The sequence below is a fragment of the Lutjanus erythropterus genome, chromosome 6, assembly GCF_056507025.1.
Source record: "Lutjanus erythropterus isolate fLutEry1 chromosome 6, fLutEry1.hap2, whole genome shotgun sequence".
Taxonomy (NCBI): Eukaryota; Metazoa; Chordata; class Actinopteri; order Lutjaniformes; family Lutjanidae; genus Lutjanus; species Lutjanus erythropterus.
Window position 1 is genome coordinate 22891847 of NC_139322.1, and position 13052 is coordinate 22904898.

The 13052-nt window shown below is 41.4% G+C and overlaps 1 protein-coding gene across 2 annotated transcripts in view; it reads right to left on the reverse strand.

The window, feature by feature from the left end:
- The window catches only part of cpne5a (copine Va), a 116779-nt gene that overhangs the window by 81396 nt on the left and 22331 nt on the right, over window positions 1–13052 (reverse strand). Inside the window, exons 4-7 of one of the 2 annotated variants that reach the window (XM_084721213.1) lie at window positions 6290–6393; window positions 4079–4118; window positions 2824–2838; window positions 2576–2652 (exon numbers count right to left, since the gene is read on the reverse strand). In XM_084721213.1, coding sequence (XP_084577339.1) covers window positions 2576–2652; window positions 2824–2838; window positions 4079–4118; window positions 6290–6393 — 236 coding nt within the window. The remainder of the gene's footprint in view (window positions 1–2575; window positions 2653–2823; window positions 2839–4078; window positions 4119–6289; window positions 6394–13052) is intronic. The other variant, XM_084721214.1, reaches the window with a different exon arrangement.

The window sequence follows — 13052 nt, forward strand, 5'->3', positions numbered from 1 at the left end:
CCTGCATTATTGTCCTTTGGTTTGTTTTATGATTTGTATTAGCCTGAGTTTTGTTAGAAGTTTGATAAGTTATTCATGTTAGAAGTGTGACTAGCAGGTAGTCCACACAAGAGATTTACTTACTGAATAGGTTCATTTTTGGGTTAAGGGTTCGGGGTGTGTTGCAGTTATAGTTAGGATAAGTCAGTTCAATGCCCTCACTAGTATAGAAGTCCACATTTGTGTGTTTGCTGTATGGAGGAGGGTGAAAAAGGAAAGCAGAACAAGCGAAAGGGGGAGAGGTTTGGGGAGCGAACAAAAAGAAATAGAAAACACAATAAAGGGAAAGGGGGTCAAACTATGAAAAAAAGAATCTGGTGGATGGAAGGAAGAGGAATAAATGAGAGATGAAGTGTGGAAAATAGGGAAAGGGGTGCTGATGTGCTTCTTAAGCAGGTCATTGGATGCAGTGTGCCTTGGGAAGGCTCGTTTAAGCATGGCTAACAGATTTCCTCAGCCCCTGCGGGAGCCGTTCCTCAAAGCTGCGGTCCAGAGCGGCACTGTCATTGTCGGGATGCATGACAAGGAAATGGAGCACATAGCCATTAAACAACTTCTGAGCTATCGTCTATCACAGAAGGGGAGGAAAACTCTATTACCCATGGATACTGTTTAGCTATTCAGAAAGGACAGGGCTGAATAAAAGTGCACCCTTAACTGAATGTCATCGGGAACAAAGATTCAAAAGAAGCCTATACTTTTCTTGTGTTTCTGAATTGCTGCTCCCTGACATAAAAGTCAGTTAATAGCAACACAAGGGAACGTTTTCATAAGGGCTCATTTCTTCAGTTCTTCAGTAAACTGTGGTCTGTAACGACAACCATGTCATCATCATCACCCTCTGCTGCAGCTAAATTGGGTGTTGCATCAGTGTGGAGTCTCAGCGGAGATCAAGGTGCCCTGCTGAAGCTGCAGAATCAATACTTTTGTCCATCATGTCTGGGGGCTCCTGAGCCTCCTGCCTGTCTCTGATGTGTGGAGTGAAGCCTAGTTTACAGCACACTGCTGGTGAGCACTGTCTCTTGATCCTCCTCATCCTCTTATTCAGCACTGAAGGGCACCGAGCTCTGTAATCCACCGCCACCAGTCCCTGGCAGAGTCCATGGTCGACACCAAAGCCCTGTTGTTCACACAAACCCCCCGCTGCCAGGGCCAGCACTGCCTCACACTTCACTGAGAGGCACACACACTTCACAAACACAAGCTTCATAGTTGGTCAAGCCCTCCTTCTCACTCGCCAAAAGGACACACATAACTCAAGGAGCCACGCACACGTGGGCGCCGATGGCTTCGGGGCTTCATATTTCCCAATTTACGCTGAAGCACAGTTGATAGTGCCATGTGTCTCGCACCGACTTCAATCCACTCTCTGTGCTAGATCGCCTCACTAATGACAGTAATTGCATTGAGGAAGCCCCCGGTCGTGTTCAATTACCCATTCCCATCCAAGCACACGGGTCTAATCTTGCAGTGTAATGTACGATACAGATGGCTCTAGAAGGCAGACATATTCATCACCCCCTCATCTTTGCTGGAACGTGTGAAATCCAGCAGGAGAGACATGTCACATCTGAATAGGCTGAGAGGTGGTACTGAGTTTTCATTATCTGATAATATCTGAGAACTCCTGTTAGCAAAGTTAAAGCTGTTCTATTTGTCTCCTTAAGTGGATCAGTAAACGAAAAACCTCCCTTACACTCAAGCTGCCAACTCACTATGAAGCTCAGGCAACCATAAAGGGTTCTGCAGCCTGTCCCCAGAGGAAAACCTTTTTTGGTTCCTGATATAACCTTCCACCTGGAACCCTTTCAGAGGAACTACCAGGAACTCAACAGGGTTATACCTACAGCCATCCATGAAAGATTTCAAACAGAACTCCCTATAAGAGGTTTTACAGAGAACCCTTCTATGGTGCAGAAAACTCACTAGGGGTTCTATCCAGAACCTTTCTAATTTATAAGGGTGATACCAAGAACCCACCTAAGGGGTCCCACCAAGAACCTTTTTATACTCCACGGCTTTCATCTGGAACCCACCCAAAGGGATCTGCTGAGAACCCTTTGAGTTCTTTCTTCTAAAAGGGTTCTTTGGATGAAAATGGTTCTTTATGGAACCCTTAGTCCTACAGAGAACCCTTGAGAAACCTTACGTTTTTAGAAATAAAGGTGCTAAATAGAACCATAAAGAGTTCTTTGTCCCGTCCCCATACCTTTTTTATATTCCAAGGGTTTTATTTAGAACACACCCAGAGGAATGAAAGTCCCCTGAATTCTTCAGGATTTCAACAATCCTTGAAGAACTCTTTCATCTAAAAAGAGTTCTCTGGATAAAAAAGTGGAACCATAAGTCTTACAAAGAACCCTGAACAAACCCTTTCTTTAAAAAAGAACCAGAACGGTTCTGGGTAGAAGGTCAGCCCTTCAGGAAGAACCCCTCTGAAACCCCATATTTTTAAGAGTGCAGCTCTTAGTGGCTCTTATTTTTGCCGCATGATTGTGTGAAATCAGACAGTGACTGCAGTAAAATGAGCACTCACCCAAGAGGCTTCTCCAGGCGACTGGCAGGCGAGCCCACGATCTCTCCCAGCGTACAGTAGACCTGCCCCAGGAAGTCCTGCCATGAGGGCGAGCATAAAGTGGGATGGAGAGAGACGTAGGTTTGGGGACAAAAGGATGGGGACATTCAGGTGGATTACGGGGAGTAACAAGGAGATTCAGTGAGGAGTTAAGCACCGTTATAAGCATTGTACGGTTATAAATTAGGACGTCTGAGGCAGACACGTACGTTAAAGTCGGTTGGCTTCCAGGGTGGAGGAGGAGGAGGAGGAGGAGGAGGAGGAAGAGAGAGACCAGGCAGCAGCAGTGACACAACAGAGCATATCATGGAACAGAAGGCACACAACTCAAATACCAGACTGTCATCAACCAAGTGCAAGAAAGAAGAGCAGATATGTGAAAGAAAGAGCAGACCGGCAGAATGGCAGCAGCAGAAGGTAAAGAGTCACAGAGTCTCAGAGGGAGAAAAAAAGCAGTGAAAGAGCATGAGAGAGGGAAAGCAGCGAAGGCACAAAGAGTTTCACACGAGGAGCAGTTTGTTTCCAGAGCATGCAGCACAAACACAACAATAAAAGCATTACAGTGACAGAAGCACAACTAATGATGAAGATTTAGGTCGTATGCAAACCAAGTGCTGCAAATATATTCTTCATGTAACTGTATAGTATGAGTAATAGTTTATTTATCAAAGCTTTCAGGATTAACATACATTCATCTCAATGAGTTGCTTAACTGAATGTATGTTCTACAATAAATACTCCCTCCAGGAAGTCGTGGGGTTGCAATGTATTTTATAATTTTGTACTTGCTGTTTGTGAGTTTTTAGATTTTTGTTGTTATACCAAGCCTTTTTGGTAAGAAGGAACACTCTGAAAACAGTGCGGTTTAATTTTCCCTGGACCAAGGTCACTTTGGCTTTTAATGAATTATACTAAAAACAACACCAACATATGTTTTTAGAAACGTGCTGCAAAAATCAGGTATTTTAGCCACAACAATACTGGAGGGACTGAATGAAGAGCTGTCCCTTTCAGACAAAACTGCTATTTCAATGAGTGTATATTGTTTTGAAGAACTGTATGCTGTCTGGGAAATGAAACTCTAAATTGCAAACAACACTGCGGAGCACACAGGGAAATGTGTTGAAAGGCTTTGATAATGATGTGCAATGCTTCATTTCTCATTTTAAAAAAAAAGGTAATGAGGGTATGCCAGATGCAAATGAAACTCTGATTGTTAAGGCTCCAGAGGAATAAAATACCTCATTTTACAAACTGCAGGTGGAGGGTAAAGAAACATAAACAATTTTTAGGCAGATGAAGCATAATTCACTCATTCTATCTAAATATATTTGAGCATTTAGATTCCATAAACTTTGGTTTGCATAAAACCTACAGAGAGACATGCACTCAAACTATTTCAAGGATCAAATGTGAAGTCACACTCCTGACCCACACACAGAAAAAGAAAAGTTCTTCACTTACATGCTTTGCCAGATCTGGACTTTTAGAGTCAATATCATACCTGAAATCACAAAGAGGTCACAAATCACAGGCAGGTGAACCAAAGATTGTCTTCATCAGGTCCCATGAGCTCAGCTTGACTCGTGTGTGACGATTTCATTGTAAACCCTTTGAAAACATGACATCTCTGTATAAAATGATCTATGGTGCCCTCATACACTGTAAACTTTCAAATTGTGAACAGGTGTCTAAAAGCATAGCATTTATTACAGATTTATGACTAAAAAAACTTGAGCTGCATCTCAATTTGATCTTTTAAGGTCCACACTTTCAGATGATAGACGTAGATTTGCCCCCTCACTGCCTCAACCCCCACCCTGAACACCCCAGAAAATGTCAAAACTGGGTCTATGTTGTGGTGGGAAGGAGTGGGAAAGGTTAATCCAGTCTCTCATAAATGAATCCTGGCTGCAGTGTGGACATTTTCTCCCTGTCAATCACACACCTGGGTCATCAAGGGAGCAAAAGGGAATGGCCAACGAAGAAAAAAAGTGTAAGCAATAACGAGACAGTTAATTAAGGAAGTCATTCTATAGTTTATGAATGTAATTTCCGTACTATGCCTGGGGGATCGTATTGAAACAATCAACCAATGCAGAGAAAGTTTTGGAGCATCTGCCAGTCAAACTTAATGCAAAAGTAATTAAACCTCAGTATGCCCTGGCTCCCACCTCTGTGATAAAGAGAGATGTAAATGAGTAACACTAATTGTGAAGGGATGCACTCCCTCCTTTCCTGTCCTAGAGTCGTATCATGATAACATGCGCGCCAAATGAATTCATTAAGTGTCTAAAAATCCTCAGAGACCTGCAACTCCGTCCTGGATAGTCCACCAGGGACGTCATGCTTGAGGGGAGGAAAGAAAAAAAGGACAGATTTTTTGGAGGCATATCTGTTCTCCTTGAGGAGGGGGGAGGAAGAAGAGGAGGACTTTGTTCTCTGAGATCTCAAAATGAAACTGCACCATCTTGACCCTCTCACTAGTCTGGCCTTTTCAAGAGGAGGAAGGCGGCTGGATGTGAAAGAGGGGAAGACTGGGGGTCTTTGTGGGCTTTATATGACTTGGATTCAGACATTTGCTTTGCTTAGCAGCAGGGAGATTAAGGATGAAACTTTATATGAAATATTTATCACCCTTATACCAATCTCCCTTCAACGAATGACTATTGAGACACTGCACCAATGAATAATTCCTCAGGAGAGAGCTGCGCTGGTGACAAGGGAGGGAAGGGAGGAGTGACTCAGTGAGAAAAAATGAGAGACAGGAGAGAGAAAGAGGGGATGAGGAGACAGATGAGGGAAGTAAATGATGGAGAAGATGTTACAGAGATAGTTTAGATGATTTGAAGTGGGGTTGTATGAGGTACTGCAATAGTCAGTGTATTTCCTTCAGTAGATGGCTGTCAACATGCCCCCAGTTTAGAGAAACAGAGGAGTACCAGACTGGAAGTTAAGCAATGTACTGCTGTGCACAGGTTCAGCAACAAAACATATCTTAGCCACTTATAGAGGGAATTTAAAAAATCTGTATCAGTTTGAGTGAAAATGTTTGAAATCTAGCATATAGATTTCACCGCTGTTATAAAAGGCGAATTTTACTCTCTCCAAACCAACCAACATGGGAGATGCTAGTCAGCCACTGACTAAGTCTGTTTTTTTGTGTTATGAACTATCCTATCCTATGAACTATCCTTTTACACAAACAAGCTAACAAATTTAGGCACCAGTAGTTCAGCAACTGTTTTCTGCAAGGTAAAATTACTGATTTCACCGATAGAGTTTGGTTGGTTTGGAGAGAGTGATAACGCCAGTTTCCTGTCTGGAAAGGCTGTCTGACAGCAAAGTAAAGCAGTGAAAATATTCCAAATAGCCTATACTTTTACAATTGTTTTTAGGTGGGCCATTTTTTAAGTAGCTAAAATATCTTTTGTTGCTAACTACAGCAGTACATTGCTGAGCTTCTGTGCTGGTACTCCTCTCTGCTTTTCCAAACTAGTGGCGAGCCAATTGGCATCAAAAGTAGGTAATGCACTGACTAACTTACTTAATACCTCATACACCCCTATACTATCCATTTAAAATTGTGGTGGAAACAAATGGAAGAACTGGAGTTCTGGGTTAGTAGAAGGCAGCACCCCTCTGTCTGTCCTCAGAGGACCGGATCAAACTCACACGTCAAAGCGCAGGTTCTGCTTCTCCTCAAAGAAGTAGTCCAGGATGTATTTCCTGACAAAGTCTGGGTTTAGTGTGTTGTCTATCACCTCTGTTCTCCCAAACTAGATCAGAACCAGGAGAGAAAAGAAGACAGACAGAGGAAGATGTGAGCTCAGAGCTTTGAAACGGCACATCATGCAGTCACACAGAAACCACATCTACTGTTCTATTACCTCACCCCACCCCCTCTATCTTCCCCCAGCAACTGTGTGAACTCACAGCCTCGGATAAGCTCAGATTTGATTAACAGAAGTCAGTGATCGCATGGTGTCAGCTCTTCTTCTCCACCTCCTCTCATTGTGCCGGGATGAGCCAGCCTGAGGAAAGCACTATATTGAGCCCAATTACACTCATTTAATTAATACCACTTTAATGCCACTGTAGCTCTCTGAGACACTTCAAAATAAGGGGCTAAGGTTGGTGGGATAAGACAAGACAAAGGCAGAGAAAAATAGTGACTTTCACATTTTGTCTTCACACAGGGGAACTGTCACAAATGAAGGGAAGATGGCAAACTATCTCCTGTTCCCTGGTGTTAAGAAGAAAATGGGAACCTGCCAGCAGCACAGACGCTGAAAAAAAGATTTGTCAGTGTTACAGAGCAAGACCTTCTGATGAGTTGATGTGCTGATAAACAAATCAACAGACACAGAAAGTGTTGCACCACCCGCACAAGCACACACACATTAATTGTATCCAGAATGAATAATTCAGCAGTCAGAGAACTGATGTCGAGCTGCATAAATAAAAGATCCCCAGTAGAAAGTGTTACCATAAACTGACACAGTGAATTAATAATATCAGTGTTAGGGCTTAATGAGGAGATGAAACAGCAGGATTACAGGCTCACACCTTCGTGATTACATCCAGTGGGGACAAAACTCAAAGTGGGACTTAACAGGGGAGCTACACAGAGTACCGTTACAGCAGCGGAATACTTTAAAAGGATGGACGCCTATGCTAATGCAAGGACAGTCAGGCTGGATTGTGTGTAACATATGACAGTTTAAGAAAGCAGGTCTGCCAAAGTGTAACCTGCCATAAAACATAAAAGTGTGTCTAAGCCTATAAAAGTTTAACTGCTGTGTGGCACTACCTCTCATCTCGCTCCTGCTCTTCATCCCTGTCAGAAAGTGTGAGAGCTCCCTTCCAGCACATACAAAAGGAGGTGAAAGCTCCACCGAGCGAACAGGAGCCTATTTCGACGATAGGAGCTGAATGTTGCAGCAGGGAGCCAATAGCATCGTCAATCTGGTCTCAAGCCAAACTTAACAAAAAAAAAGTACCAGCACCAGGGCAAAGAACAGTCACCCGAGGAAATAACAGATCCCCCAATCCATGTTTTATTCCTACCTTGGCAAATACACAGTCAGTAAAGCCAGAGTTGCAAAGCACTACAATTAACTATCAACTAAGGGTGGGTGTTGTCAGGCTTGCCCACAACATGGATTCTGCTATACTGCCATTATTGAAATAAATGTTTTAGCATAATAAAACTAATGTGATTTACTGTGACTGCAATAACATGCAGGCAGAGGCACCAGGTTTGGGAGATTGCAGAATATCTACCTGTGAGTGGCTGAGTCCATCATCGGCTGGTTTTATTGGGGGTGATTTTTGTCATTTCATTTTGCAAATTTGATTATTTTCTTGTGCTGAGTGAGAGCCGCTATTCAACGCTGTACTTTATTTTGACCAAACCAGAGTTGCTGGAACAGTGGAAAGGCTAACCAAGGCAATTTTGATGAGTTTTATTTAGTTTCTCTGTTGAATCTGAATGAAGTATGTTTTCCCGTGAGTTAAACAGGGCAATTAGTTCTGTAAAAGAGAGAAACACGGATTCAGAAGGTGATGGTAATTTCTTTCTGATTAGTAAGGAAAAAGGGTCTAACAATTCTCATCTCCTTTCCATGAGTTTGTTTTGCTAATTGGACTGTGATGGCCAAGGCCACACAAATGGACAGTTGAGGGTAAAACCATGCACACACTCACCTCACTTCTTTGTTCAATGCACAGGTTAGTTTAATTTGCAGTCAACCACACCCCAAACAATTCAGGTCCACACTACAGTTTATTTGAGTTATAATTTCTTTATTTTCCTTTAGCTTTACACTGTTTAAACAGAGTGCACACGTTTTCACACTGTAAGGTTAAATTTAGTCATTTTCTGTTGTATTAATGATTTTTCTTTGTCTTCTTTTGAGTTACCATGCTGGTGGGGGTGGTTTCCTCCTGGACAGGCAAAAGGTGTGGCCAAGCGGTGCAACCTGTTAAATCCTGTGGCCAGCTCATCAGGCCGTACCATCTCCTGCCATGTCAGAGGGGGGTTTGGGTTTAGTTAGTTTTTTCTGTGTATTAGTTTTAGTAGATACCCATTTTGTTTTCCCCTTTTGTGTTAGTTGGTTTGGCCAAGCCAGTATATGTGTTCCCTCATGTTTCATTTTGTTAGGCCAGTTTGATCAGTTAACACCTTGTTTTGCTGCTGTCATTTTGAGTAGTTTCATTCTGTTGACCTCTTTTATAGGCCTAGTTATTAAGTTGTTGATTTGTATTGTTTGGCATTTTTTGGGGTAAATAAAAACCCTCTTTTTTTTCAACAAATTCCTGTTCTCCTCTTTGCCTCACTGCTTGGTCCCTGACATGGACATAGCAAACATACATAGCGTACATAACACAGGGAAGCCCAGCAAATCCATCTTGTAGCTAATACTCAACTCACCATCCGAGGATGTGAGGATCCAGTGGGCTATGTTTACCATTTTACTTCAGAATGCTTTCTAAATGAGGGCCAGTACAAAGCAAGCCTTGGATCGATCAATACATCATTCAACTTTTTAATTTTGCCTTTTTTTTTTATGTTGTTTTACTGTTGCATTGTTAGCCTGTTGTACTTGGAACGATCCATGCCAGGATGTAAATGAACTGACAGACATGGCCTGTGGTACATTGACCATTGTACTTCTATTTATATAGGCTGCTTTGGATTTTCTTCCAAATAAGAGGCTGAGATGCCTAATCCAGCTCTCTAAGTGAGAACAAATCACTATGTTACATTACTAATTAACCTACTTTATGGAGCAGGCTGCTCCTCCCAAAACAGATATCGCCCAATACCTCATTTTCATTTCTTTTTGGAACCAATGCAACATGTTTTTTAATTTTTTTTTCATACTGTATGATATGCTCCCTTACATTGACCACAGAGTGAAAAGAGATAGAATCACATTCTCATGCCATGATATAATACTGTCACTGTAAAAAACAAAAACAAAAGAAACAACTACTTTATTTTACGAAAATAACAAATAAAATACTTTTATTTTTACACTAAGTTTTCTAAATTACTGATAGCATAGTCAGTTTGATCTTAGGTCAAACTTAAGATTACATACATTACAAGATTACATAGAAATCTCATTAGAACATTTAACCTGAAAGTTACACTTTAAGTATCCAGATGTATCCCAGAAGGTTTTCACTTTCTACTGGGGATCCAGGCTTTTCCCAGCAATAATCAACAGTTACCAGGAAATGCACTATTACTTTATATAAATGATGGATTTCTCTGCATTTGAACATTGTTGGAAACATTTGGGAAAATGTAAGTGCACAACTCAGCAAATATATAACCATTTTTAAGCTCTAACAAAGGAGGAATCAGAACAGCCACCTGAGGAAATAACACATCTCCCAATCCATTTATTATTCCTACCTTGGCAAATACACAGTCAGTAAAGCCACAGTTGAAAAGCACTACAATTAACTATCAACCACCCCAAAATATAACCTGGGGATATCTGGGCGCTCGCAGTGTGCACTCCTCCCCCTCCCATAACCCTAACTATGATAAATTGTGAGCTGCACGGTCATAAAATTCATCTCGGTAAAAAGATTAACGTCTAGGGGGCTTGGCTAGAGGTGGAAAGGCCAGGCTTTGCTTGAATCTAGGAAGGTTATATTGTGTCAGCTTCTCAGTTAAGTGAAAGCAGTAGAAAGATGAAAACATGTCATGCACTTGGAGTAATTCCAGAGAAGGGAGTTGCAGATTAAGACTTTAATGTCATGTGGTAACAGACTGTTGGGCTGCAGCTACAGTTTTATATATTCAACTGTGGATGCTGACAAAAATTAGTCGAGGGAGCACAGGTGTCAAGAGCAGCTGACAAAGGCATTCTCCTGAAATCAAAACACAATTTAACCATAAACATTTGTTTTCATTCTAATCTCTTGACGGAGAGGTGGGAGATGGGGGGAGTTTGTCCCACAGAAGAGTAATTGGATTACAGATGGTTGGTGGCACGGTGAAAGGTGCTCCGGCCAACCATATCTAGTCTCAGGAGAACAAAAACACATTACATGACAGAGGAGAAAAAGAGGAGCTTAGCTTTATCAATACAGCACAGCTTGACTCTGCTGCTCACAAAGCCAGCTGTCGTCTGCTCTGAAAACACAGTATCTCTTTCAGGGAGAGGCAGCACCCACAGTGTGTGAGCTCGAGGTGGGGCGGTGTAACCAGAGGTGACAGGTGTAGGAGGCTCTTCCCGCCTGATAAATGCACTTGATGCATGTCTACATTTGCATGTTAATCAGTAAAACTACTCCCTGGCTTTTTTTAAAAGAATATCGCTGTGTCGCTAACAGCACCAAGGTTTGCTAAGCTTCACTGTGAGCCAAGGCCAGTAGCTGACTTGTCTTGAAAAACATGTGAGAAAAAAAATTATAGCTTGGCACCAAGCTCAAGTATTATTTGCTCTGAGTGATAACCTCTGCAAAAAAGGTTGTTTTTAAATTGAAGCAACCATGAAACCATTTCTAAACTAGTTTCCATTTCTCTGAAATAAGCAACACACATTTCAAAGTTAGAAACACTGTCTTATAACCCACTCATGATTTTAACTTTAATGGACAATTCATGCCAAAATTAGAAGATGCTCTGCCCTGTAGTGCTATTTATCCTTCTATCCATTCCATCCACCCAGAGCTGCAAAGTTGTGGATATTATCAGCCGTGGCCTTTTCTGCCTTCTCTCCAATATAATGGGATTAAATGGCACTCCGGTTGTGGTGCTCAAAGCATCAAAAAATATAAATATTTGAAGAATTCAAAACCTGTGTTTCCTTCAAACAATCATGACCGAGTTACTCAGATAATCCACACATCTTGGTGTGACCAGTTTTGTAGGAACTACTTTCTTGCTAGTAGAAAGAAAGTAGTTCATGTAGATTCTACTGCAGAAAGAAAGTAGTTTGTACTTGTAAAATGTATTTATTTGTTGCTTTGAGCAGCACGAGTCGGGTGCCATTTATTGGAGAGAAAGCTGACATCTCTGTTGTGATGTGATTAAATCTATACTATCTACATGAATAAATACCTCTACAGGCCAGAGGAAAAATAAGGGTTTTTTTTATCTTAGGGTGCACTATTCCATTAAATGTGACGTACTTCTTTGTGGGTGTGTGTTGATGTAGTTAAACCTTTGTGAGGAACAGCTGTTGTGAGATATAAACCTTGAGAGTGAGGACATTTTTTGAAAGTGAGGACAGCTTGGCCTGAGGAAATAACAGTTCTGGCCTGTCCTCACTTTCTTCCAAGGTTTATTTAAAGGTTTGAGCAACAGTTTGACAGTTTGGACAGTATGGTTATTCACTTTTTTGCAGAGAGTTAGATGAGATGATCAATAACTCTCTAGAGTGGGTCAGTCTTGTCATCACTGAGCGGTTGCCAGGCAACCAGTAGAGACTCCAAGAAGTTTCTGCTCCCACCCAAGAAATACTCTAGTGCATAAAATTGTGACTTGTTGTTTTTACACTTTGCTTTTAGTACAAATGAAACAATCGAGATAAAATGTGTTACTAAAGGAGCTTTAGGCCCCGATCAGACAGAGCGTAGATTTTGCTTTGCAAGACGTCTCAGTTGTTTTCTATAGGCAGTAAGCATTTTGCCCTGAGTTGAAAAAATGGTGGCTCTTGCTTAGGGGTACCACTTTTTTCCAGACCGAGTACAAGTACTTACATTTGGGTACTTGCCAATACCAAGTACCGATACAAGTTCTTACAGTAACTAAGTTTTATTTTCATTGAATGATTACTTTCTAAATCATTGTTGCTGTTTCCTGCTACAAGTGTAACCATGGTTACTGTACACATTACATTTTTAGGTTATTTATAGTAAGTTACTTTACTGATTTTGTGTTGCTTATTAAGCTGTGCGTTTTACCATGTATGTGATATATTTCAGTATAATAATTCCACAACATTATTGTGGACTTGCAGAATTAAGTTTATATTTAGTTAACTATTATAAATAGTGTTATATATGATAATTATTTCATCATCATTTACAGCATTTTAACCAGTATTTTAAGTATACATTTACATATGTAGTATTTAAGTTTCTTCTTCTTGTCCCTCTTGTCTAAGAGCTAATAGTTCCTACCTGTCATTGTTTACGGGGGACAGGTATGAGTGTGGTGCCATGTGTGCAACAGTTCTGTTTACCCTGCTGTGAACCCCTAAAGGCCCCAACACATGATCAGCGGTAAAAACGCTTTGCGCTGGTTGTCCCATTGTTTTCCAATGGAGAGAGTGGTGTCGCCCGACCAAGCAGCACCGCTACCCTCGGCATAGCGCACCGCTCAGATCTGCCGCAGACCGCTGCACTCAAAGTTCAAAATATTTGAACCTTGACCTCGTTTGCAGCTGACTTTTCAAAGCGCAACCAA